The 23,350-nt window shown below is 43.8% G+C and overlaps 1 protein-coding gene across 1 annotated transcript in view; it reads right to left on the bottom strand.

Annotated features, from left to right (window-relative positions):
- Positions 1-233: 233 nt before the first annotated feature.
- PPP1R36 (protein phosphatase 1 regulatory subunit 36) overlaps positions 234-23,350 on the bottom strand; it is a 42,838-nt gene continuing 19,721 nt past the window's right edge. The window contains exons 7-11 of the mRNA XM_060754391.2: positions 19,141-19,281; positions 8,360-8,402; positions 5,782-5,978; positions 2,495-2,689; positions 234-699 (exon numbers count right to left, since the gene is read on the bottom strand). Coding sequence (XP_060610374.2) covers positions 459-699; positions 2,495-2,689; positions 5,782-5,978; positions 8,360-8,402; positions 19,141-19,281 — 817 coding nt within the window. The 3' untranslated portion in view covers positions 234-458. The remainder of the gene's footprint in view (positions 700-2,494; positions 2,690-5,781; positions 5,979-8,359; positions 8,403-19,140; positions 19,282-23,350) is intronic.

A 23,350-nucleotide genomic window follows, 5' to 3' on the forward strand; every position in this document is an offset into this window, starting at 1 on the left:
AGGTAGATGCGACGGTCAGGAGGGCTTACTACCAGCTTTAGCTGATATGCCAGCTGTGCCCTTTCCTAGATTTGGAGGATATGAACATGCTGACTGAAAGGTCAGTGGTATGAATCTGGGGAACGGGATGAGCTTCCGTTGTTAGTCCCAGCTTCTGTCTACCTAGCAGTTCGAAAGCATGCAAATGTGAGTAGATCAGTAGGTACTGCTTCTGTGGGAAGGTAACGGCACTTCATGCAGTCATGCCGGCCACATGACCTTGGAGGTGTCTATGACTCTTCGGCATAGAAATGGAGATGAGCACCACCCCCCAAAATTGGACAAGGGGAAACCTTTACCTTGGCTTACTTTTCTGTCTGGCTTGGGTAAGGATGGATAAAATTCAACAGCAGATCTACAGAAGCTTCAAAAAGATTTATTTAACACATGGGAACACTTAGCCTTAACACTAGAGTATGTTACAGGGGGTCCTCCGTGTAGTCGCCTTCAGTGGTCGGCCTCGAAAGCGACAGAGACGCCCGGCTTCCACTGTGCTGAATAGGCCTCGAGGAGCCACTCAATTCCCGGGAAAACAGGGAAGTGACACTGGTCTTGGTGAGGACACTCTCCATCTCCTCTCTCTCCTCCTCCTCTTGGGTGCAAATAGGCAGAAGCGTGTGAGGGATGAACCTGTTGCGTGGACATCCAATAATGCCGATACTATTTGGAGAATGAGATATTTCTTTGTTACGACCCAGGAAGAGGCAGAGCAAGCTACATCAACATCATGATGAAATCAGAATGCAAGGTAAAGAGTTCATAACTGCTTCCCTGTGGTAGCTGGGATCTTTTGCAGCTTGAACCATTGCTCCATACCCTAGGGCAAGGAACTATCCTGCTTGCACAAAACCCTTTCTTTGATTGTACAGTGACAGCCAGAAGATGCTCAAGAGCAGCCCCATTCTCCTAGGCGAGAGGCTGGATGCCTGCAGATGTGCGTATGGATGCCAACCACCTTGCATTACACAACCAGCAGAAAAAGTAGCCCTCACTCTTCCCAAGTCTTCAATGTATATGATGAGAAGATCAGGAAAGTGAAGGCTGCACCTTGCCCTGCCTGTACCATGCAAACCAGATGGTGCCCAGACCCAGTTCCATCCCTCTGTCCCTAACTGGTTCCAGGAGCCATTCTCCAACTACAAAACTGGAGAAAGAAGTGGCCTTCATATTTCATGGATAGGTACAATGGTGGAATTTTCCGTTTTGCTAGTCCTCTAATGGTGATCGTGGCTGGGTTGCTGAGAGTTTTCCAGGCTGTATGGCCATGTTCCAGAAACATTCTCTCCTGACATTTTGCCCACATCTATGGCAGGCATCCTCAGAGGTTGTGAGGTCTGTTGGGAACCAGGTAAGTGAGGCTTATGTATCTGTGGAAAGAACTCTTGTCTGCTTGAGGCAAGTGTGAACGTTGCAATTGGCCACCTTGATTAAAATTGAATGGCTTTTCAGCTTCAAAGCCTGGCTGCTTCCTGCCTGGGGAATTCTTTGTTGGGAGGTGTTAGCTGGCCCTGATTGTTTCATGTCAGGAATTCCCCTGATTTTGGAGTGTCCCTCAATGAATCCCTCAATGAATTCTAATTAATTCTACATGCACATTCTGAAAAGTAGTACATTGTCTTGAGGTGTTTGGAGAAGGTGAATGATTAATATAATGATATAATATAATATATAAACATAATAAAATAAAATAATCTGGTTATGCTTCAGGCAAACGTATCACATTTTTCACTACTAGTGGTATGAACTAAGCACTATGGGTCCTTAGCATATGTAGCATGAATAGTGGGTCCAGAACCCCCCAGTGGATACCAAAACCCATAAATACTCAAGTCCATTTATATACAATAGGGTAGTAAAATGGTGTCCATTATATAAAATGAAAAAAACAATCAAGATTTGCTTTTAGGAATTTCTGGGGTGCATTTTCAAGTCATGAGAGCATCTTGATTGTGCTTTTCTTGCATGTCAGGAGGTTGGACTAGATGGCCCTTGTGGTCTGTTCCAACCCTATTATTTTATTTAATCTGTGGATACAGAAACCATGGATATGGAGGACCAACTGTAGTGCTAATCTGCTCATCAGAAAAACAGGTAAAACAAGTCTGAGGACTGTTTCTTGTTGGATGTTGGTTTGCAGCAACACTAGGGTAAAGATTCTACAACAAGGAGATGGGGTGTAACTCCACACCCACAAAATCATATTGTACATTGGAGAATTTCAACATGCACAACCAAATGTTCAAACATATGTGAAACACATGACTCCAATGAGCAATTCCCACCTGCCATGGTACCTCGTGCACCAAAGCACCACACATTCAACTCTGACTTCTGTATTAGACAAAAATATCCAACTAATTCTATAGGAGAAGGCAGGAACCTATTACGCCACTAACAGAAAGCTAGCCCAAATTTGCTACACTGTACAATGTGCAGAATGGCCTTTGTTCCTTACTTTGTTGATGACACAATGGTGGACAACTCTGGTAGCTCTTCAGGGGCATAACTTGGGGGGCTTTTGCCAGGACGGAGATAATGGTCCTGGAAAAGGTACTGGGCGCTATCTTTTGCCATAGGCAGCAAAGTACTAAGCACAGGTGACCGCTGATCCATGACACTCCTTATAGCAGGTTGCCTGGGGTCTGTCTTCCTTTGGGAGAAAAAGATGCACATTAAGGAGGTATAAAGAAGAGAAGTCAAATGATTAATAATAATAATAATAATAATAATAATAATAATAATACACCAGCTAGCAGAGTGACCTTGTTTGCTGTGTACTATTTTTTTGTGTTTCTAATAATAATAATAATAATAATAATAATAATAATAATAATACCAGTACAGGTGGTCCCAGTGGTCATCGGCACACTGGGTGCCATGCCAAAAGATCTCAGCCAGCATTTGGAAACAATAAACATCGACAAAATCATGATCTGTCAATTGCAAAAGGCCACCTTATTTGGATCTGAACGCAGCTTTTGAAAATACATCACACAGTCCTAGACGCTTGGGAAATGTTCGACTTGTGATTTTGTGATACGAAATCCAGCATATAGATCTTGTTTGCTGTGCCATACTGTGCTTTTGTGTCAATAATAATAATAATAATAATAATAATAATAATAATAATGCCTGTGACAAAGAACTGGTGGGATCACAAGCCTGAAAAAAGTTACAGAAAATGAACATGTCAAAATATTCAGGGACTTCCGAATCCAGACTGACAGAGTTTTGGAGTGCAATACTCCTGACCACACAAACATGGGGGGAAAAGTATGGATTGTCGATGTTGCAATCCCAGGTGACAGCAGAATTGTTGAGAGGCAACTGGAAAAGCTTACACAATATGAGAATTTAAAGATCGAACTGCAAAGACTGTGGCACAAGCCAGTAAAGGTGGTCCCATTTATGATCAGCACACTGGGTGCAATGCCTAAAGACCTTGGCTTGCACTTAAAAGCAATCAGCTCTTCAGGGGCATAACTTGGGGGGCTTTTGCAGCTGACAAGTTTACCATCTGTCAGCTGCAAAAGGCCACCTTACTCGGATCTGCACGCATTATTTGCCAATGCATCACACAGTCCTTGGTAAGTATCTGACGTGATCCAATACAAAAGCCAGCATAGTGATCTTGTTTGCTGTGTACTAATCTTGTTGTGTATCAAATAATAATATAAAACCTTTATTTATAACCTGTCCTCTCTCTCCAGAGGGACTTAGGGCAAGGACAAAACCTGTCTTTTAGGAGCAACATGGCAAGGCTTTCATGGCCGGAATCACTAGGTTGTGGTGTGTTTTCTGGGCTGTATGGCCATGTTCCAGAAGCATTCTCTCCTGATGTTTCACCTGCATCTATGGCAGGCATCCTAAGAGGTTGTGAGACATCCAGGGTGGGAGAAAGAACTTTTGTCTGCTTGAAGCAAGTGTGAATGTTGCAATTGGCCAGTTTGATTAGCATTGAATGGCCTTGCAGCTTCAAAGCCTGGCTGCTTCCTATCTGGGGGAATCCTTTGATTAAATGTTAATCAAGGTGATCAATTGCAACATTCACACTTGCCTCAAGCAGACAAAAGTTCTTTCTCCCACCCTGGACATCCCACAGATGTATAAACCCCACTTGCCTAGTTTCCAACAGACCTCACAACCTCTGAGGATGCCTGCCATAGATGTAGGCGAGATGTCAGGAGAGAATACTTCTGGAACATGGCCATACAGCCCACAAAATTCACAACAACCCTATATGGGAGCTGTTTTTCTTTATAAAACCTAGAATATAGGAATTGTTTTTTCTAACAGTGAGAGGTCTTGCCTGCTAAGTCCATAATGTTGTAGAACTTTCTACCACTGGCGGTTCATTGTTTCTTTGTCCAAAAAAATCCCACCTGAAGTTTGTGTGAAAACATTTGTATTACACATTAACCCTAGTTAATGCAAATGACTCACTTGAAAAGGCAATAGTGTTTGGTAGGGTAGAGGACAGCAGAAAAAGAGAATGACCACCTTCCAAATAGATAGACTATATCAGGGAAGCCAGGGCTGCTCTGAGTCTGCAGGACTTGAACAGAGCTGTTGAGAACAAGGTGACTTGTAGGTCTCACATAAAGTCACCATAAACTAAAGTCTACTTGATGGCAATTAACAACAACAACAATATAGAAGGCAATGGGGGGAAAGGGAGACTGCATTCCTGATGGATAGACTGAAGGAAGTCAAACCAAAGATGTTGAGAACAGGTTGACTTACAGCTCTCTCATTCATGGGTCACCATCAGTGGTTCCCAACCTTTTGGGCCTCTAGATCAGTGTTTCTCAACCTTCCTAATGCTGCGACCCCCTAATACAGTTCCTCGTGTTGTGGTGACCCCCAACCATAACATTATTTTCATTGTTACTTCATAACTGTAATTTTGCTACAGTTATGACTCGTAATGTAAATATCTGATATGCAGGATGTATTTTTATTCACTGGACCAAATTTGGCACAAATGCCCCATATGCCCAAATTTGAATACTAGTGGGGTTGGGGAAGATTGATTTTGTCATTTGGAAATTGTAGTTGCTGGGATTTATAGTTAACCTACAAAGAGCATTTGAAGTCCACCAACAATGGAATTGAACCAAACTTGGAACACAGAACTCCCATGACCAATATTGGTAGGGTCTGGGGGATATTGACCTTGAGTTTTGGAGTTGTAGTTCGCCTAAACCAGAGAGTACTGTGGGCTCAAACAATGATGGATCTGGATCAAACTTGGCACGAATGCTCAGTATGCCAAAATGTGAACACTGGTAGAGTTTGGGGAAAATAGACTTGACATTTGGGAGTTGTAGTTGTTGGGATTTATAGTTCACCTACAAAGAGCATTCTGAACCCTACCAACGATAGAATTAGGCCAAACTTCCCACATGGAACTCCCATGACCAACAGAAAATACTGTGTTTTCTGATGATCTTTGGTGACCCCTCTGATACCCCCTTGTGACCCCCACAGGGGTCCCAACCCCCAGGTTGAGAAACACTGCTCTAGGTGTTTTGGTTTTCAATTTTGAAAAATCCCAGCCATCTTACCAGCTGTTAGGAATTGTGGGAGCTGAAGTCCAAAACACCTGGAGGCCCAAAGGTTGAGAACCACTGCAAGTCAACTTGGCAAGAATGCATCATCTACTCAAAGCCCTTCCATCAATTCAGATGGACAGTTTTGGATTAGGATATATTGTGCACAAGAGCAAAAACCAAGTCATACTTGCGATAAGGGAAAGGGACTTTCTTAATTTCCTTGGTAACATCCGTTTTTATAATTTCTTTGGATTTTGTTCTGTCTCTCAGAGCCGGGTTGAACATGTTTGAGCGGAGCAGTCTGCCCACTTCCTGCTGGATTTCCTTGAGGTTCTTCTGCCTGAAGGTCACAAAAGCCACGTAGGCAGCAAAGTTGTACAAACACTAAATAACAATAATGAAAAAATAATCAGTATAACAAAAAGAACATTTTTGCAAACAAGGCCAACAACAATTTCTGAGGTTTTTTTTTGCATTTGTAAAAGGAAAGAAAGCCAGAGGGGCCACGATTTAACTATCTTCCACATGCCATTGTTTTGCCTTCAAGTTGTTTCCAACTTATGGCTATGTTTTTGGATTTTCTGAGGCTGAGAGTGTGTGAATCTCCCAAGGTCACCCAACGGGATACTGTGAACAAATTGATAATTTAACCCTGGTCCCCAGAATCATTGTTCAATGCTTAAACCATTACACCGTGCTAACTTCGGATGCTACAGGGTCAAAACACACAACATCAAATGCAATCTGGGAAGCTAAGCAGAACTGGAGTTAGTTATCACTTAGCTCAGTGGTTCTCAACCTGTGGGTCCCCAGGTGTTTTGGCCTATAACTCCCAGAAATCCAGTTTACCAACTGTTAGGATTCCTGGGAGTTAAAGGCCAAAACATCTGGGTACCCACAGGTTGAGAAACACTGACTTAGATGGAAGCTTACCAAGCAATACCAGGGATCTCCACATCACACTAGAGAATGAATCCACTTTAAATCTGGTTATCATAGAATCATAGAATCAAAGAGTTGGAAGAGACCTCATGGGCCATCCAGTCCAACCCCCTGCCAAGAAGCAGGAATATTGCATTCAAATCACCCCTGACAAATGGCCATCCAGCCTCTGCTTAAAAGCTTCCAAAGAAGGAGCCTCCACCACACTCCGGGGCAGAGAGTTCCACTGCTGAACGGCTCTCACAGTCAGGAAGTTCTTCCTAATGTTCAGATGGAATCTCCTCTCTTGTAGTTTGAAGCCATTGTTCCGCGTCCTAGTCTCCAAGGAAGCAGAAAACAAGCTTGCTCCCTCCTCCCTGTGGCTTCCTCTCACATATTTATACATGGCTATCATATCTCCTCTCAGCCTTCTCTTCTTCAGGCTAAACATGCCCAGTTCCCTAAGCCGCTCCTCATAGGGCTTGTTCTCCAGACCCTTGATCATTTTAGTCGCCCTCCTCTGGACACATTCCAGCTTGTCAATATCTCTCTTGAATTGTGGTGCCCAGAATTGGACACAATATTCCAGATGTGGTCTAACCAAAGCAGAATAGAGGGGTAGCATTACTTCCTTAGATCTAGACACTATGCTCCTATTGATGCAGGCCAAAATCCCATTGGCGTTTTTTGCCGCCAACCAAGGGCAAGATGGATAGATGGTGTCCTTGAAGTGACTGGCTTGACCTTGAAGGAGCTGGTGGTGATGGCTGACAGGAAGCTCTAGCATGGGCTGATCCATGAGGTCACAAAGAGTCAGAAACGACAGAACGAATATCCACAATATCTGCTTTGAACTGGGTTATCTGAGTCCACACTGCCATATAATCCAGTTCTGTGTGGATTTTATACAGCTGTTTGGAAGGGGCCTGTGTGAATGTGATTTGCTGATTCCAACTTGACTAAGGAATATTACTGCCAAGGTCCCTTATACAGGCACCAGAATATGTATGAGTTCATACATGTGCTTTGTGGCCATACCAGTTAACAACTAAGTTAATGTGACTTGCCCAAGGTTATCTAGTGGGCATCCATGGTTGAATGGGGATTTGAACCCAGGTCTTTCTAGCCCAACACTCCAACCACCACTCAATGTAGGATCTTTATACCAGAGTGGATCTTTAGAAATGTATTAGGTCACCTTAAAGAACAAACAATTTAAGTCTTTAAAGTGGCACAAGTTCACTAACTATTTTCCCCATGCAGTAGTACATTAACCACTTATGGTTAACCACCCTCTTCATAGTTAATAATATGTTTCTCCTCAGAAAGGATACCACAGTGCAGTAGAGTGCAAAATACTGAGAAACTACAAAGAGAGCACGTTCCAAGGGCAAGGGAAAAATGGAAATGGAAATTACTCATGGATGGTCCAAATGATAGCCCACTGAAGCTAGTTTAAAAATGGTGCAGAGGGGATCAGAAATTTGGGAAACCCATCACATGAGGGCATCATGGGGAAAAGGAGGTAAAACTACATGGGAAATCCCAGGAGTGAACTGGGAGCCTACAAGAAGAAGGTCCAGCCCTACCACTGGTGTCGCCCATCTAGGCCAGTACTGTAGATACTGAAAGATATCATATCACTAGAGTTGATACACAGGGGCTGTTTCTGAAACTGCAACCCAAGTATGGGCAAACTTCAGCCCCCCAGATGTTTTGGACTTCAACTCATACAATTCCTAACAGCCTACCGGCTACTAGGATTTGTATGAGTTGAAGTCCAAAACACCTGGAGGGCCAAAGTTTGTCCACAGCTACTGTAGCCCTTCTGTTACTTGTCTTACCTCAAAGAACTCCCTGTCTTTCTGTGCAGCTGATATTTTTCTCCTAAAATAATGAACAGAAGAAGAATTAAATTGGAAACAGCACAAGAAGCTCAAAGATCTTGGTATGTTTCTACCAATTATCTCAATATTCTCTCCCATTCTGATAACCAAGAAACCAAACTGGGTGCATCTACACTTTGGCTTCCATATAGTTTGACTGTAATTCCCATCATCATTGGCTCTGTTGGCGGAGACTGATGTGATAGGATGAGTCAAAACTGATCCATCCAGAGACAGCTGGCTAAAAATAGGTTATGGTTAACCAAGATATGCACCACCATTCTCATTGGCTAGAATTGCTGGGTCATTTTAAGATAAGAAAATGACTGTGTATTTGACTAAATCAGTGGTTCCCAACCTGTGGTCCATGGACCACCAGTGGTCTGCAAGAACTAAAACATGGTCTCCGGCCTCACCATTACTACATTGTTGCAACAAGGGTGACTGGCCTCGTGAAACCCTACAGTGCTGAGGCTTATTAAATATGGTTTTCTATCAGTGAGCAGATGGAAACTACTGGTTGGCATATGTTCTGTATTGGAAACTAGAGCTGATGTGGTCTATCCAATGCAATTTTCTGAATCAGCACCCCAAACCAAATCTAAATTAGATGAAAAACTGATTCGTAACCCTTTTGATACTAATGTTGGAGAGTGGATCCTGGTCCAAGTGGTCCCTGGTCCAAAAGTTCCCTGGTCCAAGTGGTCCCTGGTCGAGGAGGTCCCTGGTCCAAGGGGTCCCTGGTCCAAGAGGTTCCTAGTCCAAGGGGTCCCTGGTCCAAGTGGTCCTTAATCCAAGAGGTTCCTGGTCTCAGTGGTCCCTGGTCCAAGTGGTCCCTGGTCGAGGAGGTCCCTGGTCCAAGAGGTCCCTGGTCCAAGGGGTCCCTGGTCCAAGAGGTTCCTAGTCCAAGGGGTCCCTGGTCCAAGTGGTCCCTGGTCAAAGAGGTCCCTGGTCCAAGTGGTCCTTGATCAAAACAAGGATGGGAACCACTGGACTAAATAAACAAGTGTGTTACTTTAGAAACATTATGTTAGAAATATGCCAGGCTCAGAAGTATTGTAAGACAGGACCACAGAACTGGCCTTCAGTCTGTTGGCAGCATGTTTACAATATGTTCTCCAAAGGTAGGAAGAAAAAAGGGGCAAGCCTGGCAGATGGAAAAACTGGAGTCAACCCCTTTCATATAAACCTCAACAGGTATTTTAGGTTTTACACGAGCACTGTGGGTACAGGAAATAAAAAGTGCTTTTGGTGTGTTTCTACATGGACAGATATAGGCACTCCTATACCTACTTATCTATGTAGAAGTAATCCCCTCTGAACATGCACAGAACTGCCTTTTCAAAGCATTTCATACAGACTGAGATTTGTTTTGGAATAGTGTCAGTAAAGCAATTTGAGTTCAGCCAAAACCCTTTTCCAGGAACAAGAGAATGGTATATGGCTTCTGTCTCCATATCACAAAGGTTTTTAAGAGGCTTTAAACAAAATGTATTCAAAAGAGATCCTGGAAACGAGGGCAAGTGAAGTCACCTGGTAGGTTGTATAACCAGGCCCAAATGCTGCAGGCAAACATTCCTTCCAATGGACAAAGCAAACCAAGATCATGGCTTTATAAAACACAAGGCTCGGTTTCAAAATTTCCTCTTGTAAACAAAGCCAAATGCTTACAAAGAGACAAGCCAATGCAGAAAATCTCAGAAGAGAAAGGATGGGCGTGGCTCCCTAAAACATGCTGGACACTACATACAATCAGCTCCAGTCAGGGATGATGGGAGCCAGAATCCCAAAATATATGGAATTTCACAGAGTCCTAACCTGCTATAAGAGTTCCATTGAGCTCAGTGGAATTTGCACTCCAATAAATATTCATAGGACCGGGCTATGAAGAAATCCTAGTTAATCAATTGACTGATTAAATTGACAGATTAAATTGACATATATTATCCTATCTATAGTTTTGAAAATTAAAAATGGTTTTGTCAAAGGCTTTCACACCTGGAATCACTGGAGTGTGTGGTTTGCGGGCTGTATCGACGTGTTCTAGAAGCATTTTCTCCTGACGTTTTGCCTTCATCTGTGACTGAGATCCTCTGAAGATGGCAAACATAGAGAAAATGCTTCTAGAACATAACTATACAGCCCGAGAACCACACAACACCCCAATTACAAAACTGTACTGAACTATACTTCACACTATCAGAAAAGACCCCTGAGTACACAAGGCAATTATTATTATTATTATTATTATTATTATTATTATTAAACTTTATTTGTACCCCGCTAGCATCTCCCAAGGGATTCGATGCGGCTTACAACAGGCCGGAGCCCAGCACAACACAATACAACAATACAACAATACAATACATAGCAAATAAAACAGTTAAAGCAGAAAACAATAGCAATAACAATACAACAGGACATTATTAAAAACTGAGCCGGCCGGAATAGGGTACAGGATTAAAAGTGCTGAAAGTGTCGGAGGGATATGAGATTAAAGTATAAGTGCGGTGTGCGTTACGGGTGATCTTGACTCTACTAAAGTGCTTCTGGGCTTTGGTAGTGGGGTTCCTAAACTGAGAAGGCACATTGGAATAGCCAGGTTTTCAGGTTTTTTCTAAAGACCGCCAAAGTGGGGGCCTGTCTGAGATCTTTCGGGATGGAATTCCAGAGGCTGGGGGCCACCACAGAGAAGGCCATGTCCCGCGTCCCCACCAGTCGAGCCTGCGAGGCGGGTGGGATCACGAGCAGGGCCTCTCCTGATGACCGGAGCGAGCGTGTGGGTTCGTAGACTGTGATGCGGTCTCGCAGGTAGGATGGTCCCAAATCGTTCAGGGCTTTGTAGGTAAGGACAATGCATTGTCCTTCTGCAACCTTTCTACCCAGCCTGAGTCCCCTTGGGGAGATAGAGTGGAATATAAATAAAGTATTATTACCTTTGTCCTGACTATTCATTCATATTTTCTGTGTGTGTATGTACATGCCTTCAAGTCACCTGCCAAGTTATAGCAACTCTATGAATTTCAGGGAATACTCAGAGGTGGTTTTCACAGGTCTTTCCTCTGAAATATAGCCCACAGTAACTGGTTTTCTATGGTGGTCTCCCATTCAAGTTTTAACTAGAGTTGACTCTGCTTAGCATCAAAGCTCTTGTACCTTTACAGTATTTAGGCCATTCGTTGCACTGCATTTTATTACCCTGGTATTCAAAGTTTCCAGGGAGGTTTATAATAGCTAATAAAGATGTAATAAATGGAACATCACCTAACGAACGGTACAATTACTGGCTGGAAACTGATTAGTCACACACTAATGGGATGCGTCCCATTAAACCTAGTGGTACTTACTTTTGAGCAGGAAGACAGAGGCTTGTGCTATAAGTAGGTTACTTGTGTTTACAACTCGGCTGGCTGGCAAGTACTAACTATCCAATTAGACCCCTCATTACACAAAATCAAGTTGCTGATCAATTTAATGCAAGCCTCAAATCTACAAAAACTAGGAACAGCAGCTTTAAAACTGGCAATAGGACTCCACCCAGGTTTGGAATAACACTGCTGGAGATTGAGAACTTTGCCTCAGTATATAGAATCATAGAGTTGGAAGAGACCTCATGGGACATCCAGTCCAACCTCCTGCCAAGAAGCAGGAAAATCTCATTCAAGGCACCCCCGACAGATGGTCATTCAGCCTCTGTTTAAATGCCTCCAAAGAAGGAGCCTCCATCACACTCCAGGGCAGAGAGTTCCACTGCTGAACAGCTCTCACAGTTAGGAAGTTCTTCCTCATGTTCAGGTGGAATCTCTTTTCCTGTACTCTGAAGCCATTGTTCCACGTCCTAATCTCCAGGGCAGGAGAAATCAAGTTTGCTCCTTCTTCCCTATGACCTCCCCTCACATATTTATACATGACCCCCATCATGTCTCCTCTTAGCCTTCTTTTCTGCAGGCTAAACATGCCCAGCTCCTTAAGCCGCTCCTCATAGGACTTGCTCTCCAGACCCTTGATCATTTTAGTCACCCTCCTCTGGACACATTCCAGCTTGTCAACATCTCCCTTCAATTGTGGTGCTCCCCTTCTCCACGAACTCTCAAAGATGATTGCCAGTGGTTCTGAAATGACTTCAGCTAGTTCCTTCAATACGCTTGGATATAGTTGATCCAGCCCTGTGGACCTGAATTCGTTTCTCACTGCCACACAAGAAATGTGGGGAAGTGAGAGAAACTCTTTTAGGGCTGTCAACAGTTTATAATCTACTAGCCGTCCCCTGCCACGCGTTGCTGTGGCCACATGGGGGTTCTGTGTGAAAGGTTTGGCCCAATTCAATTGTTGGTGGGGTTCAGAATGCTCTGTGATTGTAGGTGTACTATAAATCCCAGCAACTACAACTCCCAAATGTCAAGAGTCTATTTTCCCCAAACTCCACATTTGGGCATATTGAGTATTCGTATAGAGTTTGGTCCAGATGCATCATTGTTTGAGTCCACAGTGATTTCTGGATGTAGGTGAACTACAACTCTAAAACCAAAGGACACTGCCCAGCAAACCCTTCCAGTATTTTCTGTTGGTCATAGGAGAACTGTGTGCCAAGTTTGGTTCAAATCCATCGTTGGTGGGGTTCAGAATGCTCTTTGATTGTAGGTGAACTATAAATCCCTGCAACTACAACTCCCAAATGACAAAATCACAAATTTTTGAGTAATGGTCACTCCTTGTATTGTGAGACGTTTTGTTGCCAAATTTGGTGAGATTTTGTTCATTGGTTCTTTTGTTTTTAAGGTACTCATTATGCGCAGAGAACTTATATATATATAGATTGCTTAACTTTTTCAATTTCTCATGATTCTGTAGACCGGAGGTGGGTTAAGGTGGCCTTCCAGACATTATAAAACACAACTTTCATATTTCATGCTACTGAGGCTAAAAACATCTATCCAAGCCTGTTGCAGACAGGTTAATAATGAAAAGCCTCACTTGTAGATCAGAGTTAATAATACAGAAGCAAAGCAGGGTGTTTTCTTTTTCCTGGTTAGCAAATCTCTTATCTCTCCCATCTCACCCCACCTGAACCGTTCCTCCAATCTCACACTGAGCGTGTTCTGGCCAATGAGAGCTTGCTCTTAAAATTAATTTGGCCAAATGTTGTGTGTTCATAAGTAAGAATATAATCCAAAGCTTTCCTCTCTCCATAAAAAATGCCCCAGAGGAGACTGGCATCATTAGGTTTTATGCAGCCTCTCCCAAAACCAGAAATACCTGGTTTCTTTCTGATTTTGTTGAGACACAAAACAATCTAAAAGGGGGGAAACATACCGGAAAAACAGGGATTTTGATTATGCTACTGATTAGACACCCACAAACCCAGGTGAGATTTCAGCACTTAAATTTGGACATGAGTGAAAAGGAGACAAAGAATTCCCACCTTTTTACTACGCTTTATACCGGCTGTTAGGAATGGTGGAAGTCCAAAACACGTGGAGTTTGCCCATGCCAGCTTTATACCTTCTGAGATTAAGAATTTTGCTAGAGAGCATGCCTTAAAGCAGAACCAGCATTGTGCTGTCGCGCGGTGGGCCTATAGCAGTTGGCTTTGGAACAGGACGTGCTCTTTGTGCCCAGCAGGAAGCCGGGGTGCCTCAGATGAGAGGCCCTAAGGATTTTCCTATACAGAGTCTTTAGAAGCTTGAAAGGTTTAACAAAGTCATTTATTATTGCTTAAGTCTTCAACAAATTAAACAAATGCTTCAAGGCTTTGAATCAACTGGTGGCTTTCTTAATCTTGTCCACAAGGGACAGGCAACTGGCTTCGTGAACTGTTTCTTTTCTTTAAGAGGAAAATCCTTTTTAACCCCTCCTTGGGCAATCTACTTTCTAAACTTTGCTGGTGTGGGCTCTACTCCTGGCTCCAAACTGCTTATTGGGTCCCGAGTAGACCTACCAGTCAAGGCTTTGTATATTCTCCATCTGGAGTCCTTTGGAACTGTTTCCCCCCGGAATTTCCCCCGGATGCTGTGAGAAACGAAGCTTCTCTACAGGTGGAGCTAATCCACGTCCTGTAGCTAAGCTTTCCAATGCAAGACAGATCTAAAATGGCTCCCTCTCCTCCCAGAGCCCTGGGGAAAAGGGCGTAACCAAAACTTAACAATGATTGATGGGTCATTGGCCCTATAATTGCAAACCAAGGGAAGCCACCTTATTGCAAAATGCATGGAACTTTGGAATACATGCAAACACTCAAAGAAAGAAAAGGACGTTTGAGCTTTTGGTACAGCCGTACCAGCATAAGCATGCTGTTTTGGTCTCGGTAATGGTCTACAACTCTGGAGTCCAGGTTTGAATTGCCGTTTGCCTGTGGAAACCTACTGGGTGACCTTGGGCAAGCAACACTCTCTCGGCATCAGAAGGAGGCAAAGGCAAACCCTTCTGACCAAAAGAAAACCCTGTGATAGAAAAAATGCACGAGAAAACATGGAAGGTGAGAAAATGTTTCTAGACACACACAAAAAAAGGGGTTGACAGAAATTTAGACAAAAAAACATATGGATTCATCCTCATTTGAATCAGCTAGTCTGCCTAAGAAGAGGCAACATGGTGTAGTGGTTTGAGCATAGGACTATGGCTCTGGAGAAGAGGGTTCAAATCCCCACTCAGTCATGGCTGAGTCACATATTCTCAGCCTCCAAACAAAACCATGGTAGGTTCACCTTAGGGTTGCCATTAATCAGAAATGACTTGAAGGCATGAAACAACACTGCTATTCCTTTGGTTGCTGTGAGTTTTCTGTGCTGTATGGCCATGTTCCAGAAGCATTCTCTCCTGACGTTTCACCCACATCTATGGCAGGCATCCCCAGAGGTTGCGAGGTCTAGGCAAGTGAGGTTTATATGTCTGTGGAATAATGTTCATGGTGGGAGAAAAAAAACTCTTGTCTGTTTGAGGAAAGTTGAATGTTGCAACTGGCCATCTTGATTAGCATTGAGTGGCCTTGCAGCTTCAAAGCCTGGCTGACTCCTGCCTGGGGGAATCCTTTGTTGGGAGGTGTTAGCTGGCCCAAATTGATTCTTGTCTGGAATGCTAATCAAGGTGGCCAATTGCAACAATCACACTTGCCTCAAACAGAGAATAGTCCCCCCCCCCTCCCTGGACACTCCACAGATATATAAACTTCACTTGGCTAGTTTCCAACAGACCTCACAACCTCCAAGGATGCCTGTCACAGATGTGGGCAAACGTCAGGAGAGAATGCTTCTGGAACATGGCCATACAGCCCAGAAAACTCACAGCAACCCAGTGATTCCGGCCATGGAAACCTTGGACAACTGCTATTCCTTCTCCTTGGTCTGTTTCTCTAAAATACAGCCTACCTAGCCATTATCATGTTCCAATTATGGGACTCATCAGTATCACTGATGCTTATTATACCATATTTCTTCAATTGTAAGATTCCATTGATTGTAAGACGCACCCTAATTTCAGTACCAACAACAACAACAAAAAATACACAAGATGCACCTGCAATTGAAGATGCACCCCATTTTCAGATATTTTTATATGGGAGGAAAGTACATCTTAGAACTGAATAAATACAGTATAATATTTGCTGTCCTTTGTTAAGAGTTCAAGATCATGTTGTTTATTTTCCATGTGCATTGGTGTAGAGCAGGCATGAGGAAACTTTGGCTTTCCAGGTGTTTTGTACTTCAACTCCCACAATTCCTCACAGCTGGTAGGCTGTTAGGAATTATGGGAGTTAAAGTCCAAAACACCTGGAGGGTCGAATATTGCCCATGCCTGGTGTAGAACTATTAAATGTCTCTACATTGATGGAGATCTTTAGTGATGGATACAGATGTATCTCTGAATTTCTACCTGATATATACCATGGCCTATTAAGCTAGGGAACAAAATGCAATAGGTGGCCAATAGAAACATGTACTTTCTTCTAAACTATGCATGCATACAAGGATGCATGTGTGCAGTCTTTTTAATTCATTGTTCAAGTGAAGGCCTTCTGGCCTAAACAATCTGCCTCATGCTGGCTCTTGCTCACACAACACCTGGGGCTGGGTTCCGGCCTGTGATGAGTCTGGAATTAACCAGACTTGATGCTGGCTTTCCCTGCTTAGTCAGCAAGAAAAAGGAAAATCTCTCGTGCAACCACACGCTACAAGGGTGGCTGGCACGACACTGCAGAGATTGCAGCTGCTCAAGACCCACTGGCAATAGGACTCCACCCAGGTTTGCAATAATGATGCTGGAGATTGAGGACTTTGCCTCAGTATATAGAATCATAGACTCATTGAGTTAGAAGAGACCTCATGGGCCATCCAGTCCAACTCCCTGCAAGAAACAGGAAAATTGCATTCAAAGCACCCTGACAGATGGCCATCCAGTCTCTGCTTAAAAGCTTCCAAAAAAGGAGCCTCTACTACACTCTGAATGGCTGTCACAGTTAGGAAGCTTTTCCTAATGTTCAGATGGAATCTCCTTTCTTGTAGTTTGAAGCCATGGTTCCACGTCCTAGTCTCCAGGGCAACAGAAAACAAGCTTGCTCCCTCCTCCCTATGACTTCCCGTCACATATTTATACATGGCTATCATGTCTCCTCTCAGCCTTCTCTTCTGCAGGCTAAACATGCCCAGTTCTTTAAGCTGCTCCTCATAGGGCTTGTTCTCCAGACCTTTGATCACTTTAGTCACCCTCCTCTGGACACATTCCAGCTTGTCAGCATCTCCCTTCAATTGTGGTGCCTAGAATTGGACACAATATGATTTCAGGTGTCATCTGACTAAAGCAGAATAGAGGGGTAGCATGACTTCCCTGGATCTAGACACTAGACTTCTATTTATGCAGGCCAAAATCCCACTGGGTTTTTTTAGCTACCGCATCACATTGTTGGCTCATGTTTAACTTCTTGTCCACGAGGACTCCAAGATCTTTTCCACACGTACTGCTCTCGAGCCAGGAATCGTCCCCCATTCTGTATCGTTGCATTTAATTCTTTCTGCCTAAGTGGAGTATCTTGCATTTGTCCCCACTGAACTTCATGTTGTTAGTTTTGGCCAATCATCTCTCTAATCTGTTCAGATCATTTTGAGTTCTGCTCTTGTCTTCTGGAGTATTAGCTTGCTGCTGTTGTTATTTATTCAGTCACTTCCAACTCTTCGTGACCTCATGGACCAGCCCATGACAAAGCTCCCTGTCAGCTGTGGCCACCCCAAGTTCCTTCAGGGTCAAGCCAGTCACTTCAATGATACCATCCATCCATCTTGCCCTTGGTCGGCCCCTCTTCCTTTTTCCTTCAATTTTTTTCCAGCACCAATTTCTTCTCCAAGCTTTCCTGCCGTCTTTTTATGTGTCCAGAGTACTTCATCTTTGCCTCTAATATCCTTCCCTTGGAGTATTAGCTATTCCTCCCAATTTGGTCCCATCTGCAAACTTGATGTTCACGCTGTTTGAGTTCAGCCTGTGATTGTGTTTCAGGATCAGGGTGCTTTGGATGTGGGAAGTGATGCCAATGAATTTCAAGATGGCAATGGTTTGGTCAATGATACTGATGCACAGAAGGACCAGGAGACCCCTGTGCAAAGTTTAGTTTCCCATGAGAATGTCCCTGAAGGGTGTGGGGATGATAGTATACTCTCTGAATTGCTACTAGAAAGTTCCCAGAATTTGGGACTTGAAAACAACTGGGCACCTGGCCCAGCTGCAAAACGTAATATGCAAATAGATAGGCGGCAGGAGATTAATCTAAACAGGCAGACCGAACAGTAGCTTCGGTGGTCTACCAGGATCCGACAGAAAAAGATAAGGGAACCTCAATTAAAGCTAAACCAATTTCTGAGTGTTTGGAATAGTTTAACGAGGGGATAAAATATGAAATATCCCTTATCAAAAAGGACACCTGGCAACCCCAGCTCATAGAAAACAATCAATCAGAATTGAGGCATATCCTAGCTTATCATTCATGAGATGGGTGTGGGTTCGCACTCCTAATTGCTTCTGCTTGGTTTCTCCAATTAGTACAAGTTTCTCCACCCAGAAACTGATGCTGGACTTCTTTTTTTTACCCGTGAACATTAGTTACTCAAAGCAGAAGGCATGACTCTAACTTCAGACTGGCATGACCTCAGAAGGTGTTTCCAGCTGAGACTTTTGTCATACAAACTCTTCCCTGTCTCATTTACCGCAGGAAGAGGAAGAATATCTCAGCCAAAATGTAGGAAATACTTTTGACAAAGTTCATAGAACTGCAGAAAACTTGAGGGGCACAGGGAATGGTGAGTGAGGTGATTTGCATAAAGTGAAGGACCTTTTACCACTAGCAATCTAAACATTAGGAGAGGCATTTCAACCTTTTAGGCTGGAGGAGAATGTAGAAAATGTGCAAGCAATGGGTTGGCTAAGACATCATGGCCATCTAGGAAACTACACAGGGCTGAGTTGGAACCTCCCACAAAGGCCAGATTCAACCCCAGAACCTAAAGCTCCCCAACTCAGGTCCAGACAAGGTCATATTCAATTTGTACACCTTCTCCACCACTTTTGCCATCTTTGTTTCTCCTCTGGCATCAAGAAGGAAAGGATCAAATAGCAGAATCATGCTTATACATCAGATATGGGCAAACTTCGGCTCTCCCTCCAGATGTTTTGGACTTCACCACGATTCCTAACACCCTGTGATATGACCAAGAGCTGCCCATCTGGAATTACCCCAGAGAAAACAATAATTTCCTTACTTGCCACAAGCCATGTGATGCTGATCAGCCATCCCTAGGCCAAGGATGAGGATGCAGTACCGCTCGGCGAGATGCTTTTTGGTCACGGCCAGATGGATTTGGTTCTGCCTAATTTCTTTTTTTTCCTTGGCACTCGGCTTTCTGGTCGACCAATAAACAAACAAACAAAAGATCAAAGAAGCTGGAGCAATTTAAACGTTAGATCATGAAATTACAGGACAGGGATAGATGGCACACCCCAGATTGCCAAGACAGACTTGCACAAGTGGACCTGTGGTACCCAGGCTCTCATTAATACATAAGGTGAAAACAATAGAAAGGAAGAGGCTACGGTCACAAACAAGGCGCAGAAGGGAGCAGGGCGCACCACTCTGGAAAGCAATCAGATAGGTGATCGATTGTTGTTTTTTTATTGTGTCAGAAATGAATTGGGAATATACAGGGTTAGTCAAAATGAATAGGCCAATAAGAAAATTAATTTTAGACGAATGTATGTTTATTGTAACCAAACTACAGCTACGTATCGACAGATAAATTATCAAAGTTTTGTCTCACCTTCAGAGATGTTCGATATGGGCGCCCCGTGTGACACGGCAGACGTCCAAGCGATAGTCCAGTTCATTCCACATCCGTTGCAGCACATCCGACGTAATGGTATCGAATGCAGCACATATGCGCTGTTTTAAGTCGTCCAAGGTCAGCGGTAATGGAGGTCGGAACACAGTGTCTTTCACATACCCCCAGAGAGAAAAGTCGCATGGTGTGAGGTCGGGGGACCTGGGGGGCCACAGGAGGAATGGAAGATCAGTCACTCCAGCACGGCCAATCCAACGTCTGGGAAGGTGTTCGTTGAGGTACTCGCGTACACTGTTGTGCCAATGCGGAGGGGCACCGTCCTATTGGAATACGAAATCGGGCACTTTCTCTTCTAACTGTGGCATCAACCATTCAGACAACATGTCAGCGTACACTATGCCTGTTACGGTTTTCTCCGCGAAAAAGAATGGGCCAAACACGTGACGGTTGGTTATTGCACAGAAAACGTTTACCTTCGGCGAATCCCTTACATGTTCCAATACGGCATGAGGATTTTCAGATCCCCAAAAGCGGAGATTATGCCTATTGACCTTCCCGCACAGGTGAAACGTTGCCTCGTCACTGAAGACCAGTCTGTTGGCAAAGCCTTCCTCCTCTAGTCTTCGCTGCATTGATTCGCAAAAATCGTGTCGTTTCGAATAGTCACCTTTTTTCAAAGCCTGCACCATTTGCAATTTATACGGCTTGAACTGCAAACGTTTGCGTAACACGCGCCACACAGTTTTTTGCGGAACGTTCAATTCCATGGAAACACGATTTGTCGACTTCTGGGGACTTCGTTGAAAGGATGCACGAATGGATTCCACTGTGTCTTCGGAGACACGCGGTCGTCCTGTGGTTTTACCCTTGCATAAGCAGCCCGTCTCCTCAAATTGCTTTACCCACCTCGCAATGGAATGTCGATGAGGTGGTTCCTTGCCATACTTGGCTCGAAATTCTCGCTGGACCGTAATTACTGACATTGTTTTAGCAAATGTCATCACACAAAACGCCTTCTCTTTGCCTGATTCCGCCATTTTGAAAACAGCGACTCCTAGCGACGCCTAGCGGCATTAACGTACATGTGTGTTGCTCAAAAAAAACTTTGATAGTTTATCTGTCGCTACGTAGCTGTGGTTTGGTTACAGTAAACATACATTCGGGTACAATTAATTTTCTTATTGGCCTATTCATTTTGACTAACCCTGTACTGCAAGTCGTTTCTGGTTGAGAGAATTGGCCGTCTGCAAGGACGTTGCCTAGGGAACGCCGAGATGTTTTACCATCCTGTGGAAGCCCCAAGTGGCACAATGGGTTAAACCCCTGTGCCGGCAGGACTGAAGACTGACAGGTCGCAGGTTCAAATCTATGTATAATGCATATGAGCTCACTCTGTCAGCTCCAGCTGCTCATGCAGGCACATGAGAGAAGCCTCCCATAAGGATGGTAAAACATCAAAACATCCGGGCGTCCCCTGGGCAATGTCCTTGCAGACAGCCAGTTCTCTCACACCAGAAGCAACTTGCAATTTCTCAAGTTGCTCCTAGCACACACAAACACAGAGACACAAAAAAAAGATCCTGTGAGAGGCATGGGAAGCTGGGGCTGACAGACCAGAGCTCACCCCATCGTGCAGATTCATATCACTGACCTTCAGGTCAGCAGTTCAGTTGGCACAAGGGTTTAATCCACTGTGCCACCGTGGCTCCTAGATAGATGGAAACTTTACAATCAGCAAAAAAATTGGGGTTGAGAAGGGCGGTATATAAATACTGCAAATAAATAAATAAAATAAATATATCTCATGTCCTAAGTAACTATTTTGATGTTCCTATTTGTATGTTATTTTAAGGATTTTTTATTTAAAAAATCAGCATAAATAACAAAATTATTTTTTCATGTCAGGAGAGACTTGAGAAACTGCAAGTTGCTTCTGGTGTGAGAGAATTGGCCATCTGCAAGGACGTTGCCCAGGGGACGCCAGGATGTTTTGATGTTTTACCATCCTTATGGGAGGCTTCTCTCATGTTCCCGCAGGGAAGCAGGAGCTGACAGATGGGAGCTCACCCTGCTCACCGATTCGAACAGCCAGCCTTTCGGTCAGCAGTCCTGCCGGCACAAGGCTTTAACCTATTGCACCAGCGGGGTCTCCTCCATTTAAATTAATAAGGTGAACAGGGCTGAGACCAAAGTATAGAAAAGAGTTGTTATTCATTATTTCATTCCTATTTGCAACAACAATTAATTCTTGTTACTCGTTACCGTATTAAGAAGTAATTTGTCGTGTCATTTGGTGTACAGGAGGGGATCTGCTTTTGCATTATTGTAAAATAACTCTTAGATCTTAAAACACCTTCAAAATCATGTCTAATTTGTAACCTTAAACTATTACTCAGTACATCAATAGGGTACCTTTATTCCAACTAGCTGTGTTGCAGTTAACTATCTTGAATTCAGTTAATTCTTCGTTTAGATGGTTAACAGAAGGCAGATACAGATTTGAGCAACATTCGCTTTCTGATCAATCACAGTGGTATTATGAGACTTTGGGAACATATTTTGGGAACAGACCTATATTGCATATGCGGAACAATGTGGCAGTCATTTCGGTTAAGGCAGTGGATTACACAACTTTAAAGAGGATTTAAGCAAATATATTGAGGAGGAGGACGAGGGAGGATATAGAAGATGACAAGGACTTGTCTGCATTTCTGATGTAACTCGTGCTCCCATTTTTGTCTCCGATCATGACAATCTTTATTGGAAAAGTTGTCCAAGAACTAGCGGATATAGAACTGAGAATGAACTGCAGAATGGAAAGGGCAACATCAACCTCAAAACCTTCAAACTTTGGTCCAAATCTCCTCGAAGAAAAAGAATCCAGAAAACATCTGAGGAAAGAATGAGGTCAGATGGAAGGGGAAGCTGCAAAATGAATGGGGTGGAGTTCCAGAAGGCTGTGTGGGACTTCAAAGATCATTATTATTATTATCATCGTCATCATTTATTTGAATAGTGCCATCAGCATACACAGCATTGTCGAAGGCTTTCATGGCCAGAATCACTGGGTTGTTGTAGGTTTTTCGGGCTGTATAGCCAAGTTCTAGAAGTATTCTCTCCAGGAGCGACTGCTTCTAGAAAATGGCCATGTTGTTGTTGTTCATTCGTTCAGTCATCTCCGACTCTTCGTGACCTCATGGACCAGCCCACGCCAGAGCTCCCTGTCGGCCGTCACCACCCCCAGCTCCTTCAAGGTCAGTCCAGTCACTTCAAGGATGCCATCCATCCATCTTGCCCTTGGTCGGCCCCTCTTCCTTTTGCCTTCCACTTTCCCCAGCATCATTGTCTTCTCTAGGCTTTGCTGTCTCCTCATGATGTGGCCAAAGTACTTCAACTTTGTCTCTAGTATCCTTCCCTCCAATGAGCAGCCGGGCTTTATTTCCTGGAGGATGGACTGGTTGGATCTTCTCACAGTCCAAGAACTTTCCTCCAACACCACAGTTCAAAAGCATCTATCTTCCTTCGCTCAGCCTTCCCTAAGGTCCAGCTCTCACATCCGTAGGTGACTACAGGGAATACCATGGCTTTGACTAGGCGGATCTTTGTTGACAGTGTGATGTCTCTACTCTTTACT

This window comes from Anolis sagrei, chromosome 1 (genome assembly GCF_037176765.1).
Source record: "Anolis sagrei isolate rAnoSag1 chromosome 1, rAnoSag1.mat, whole genome shotgun sequence".
Taxonomy (NCBI): domain Eukaryota; kingdom Metazoa; phylum Chordata; class Lepidosauria; order Squamata; family Dactyloidae; genus Anolis; species Anolis sagrei.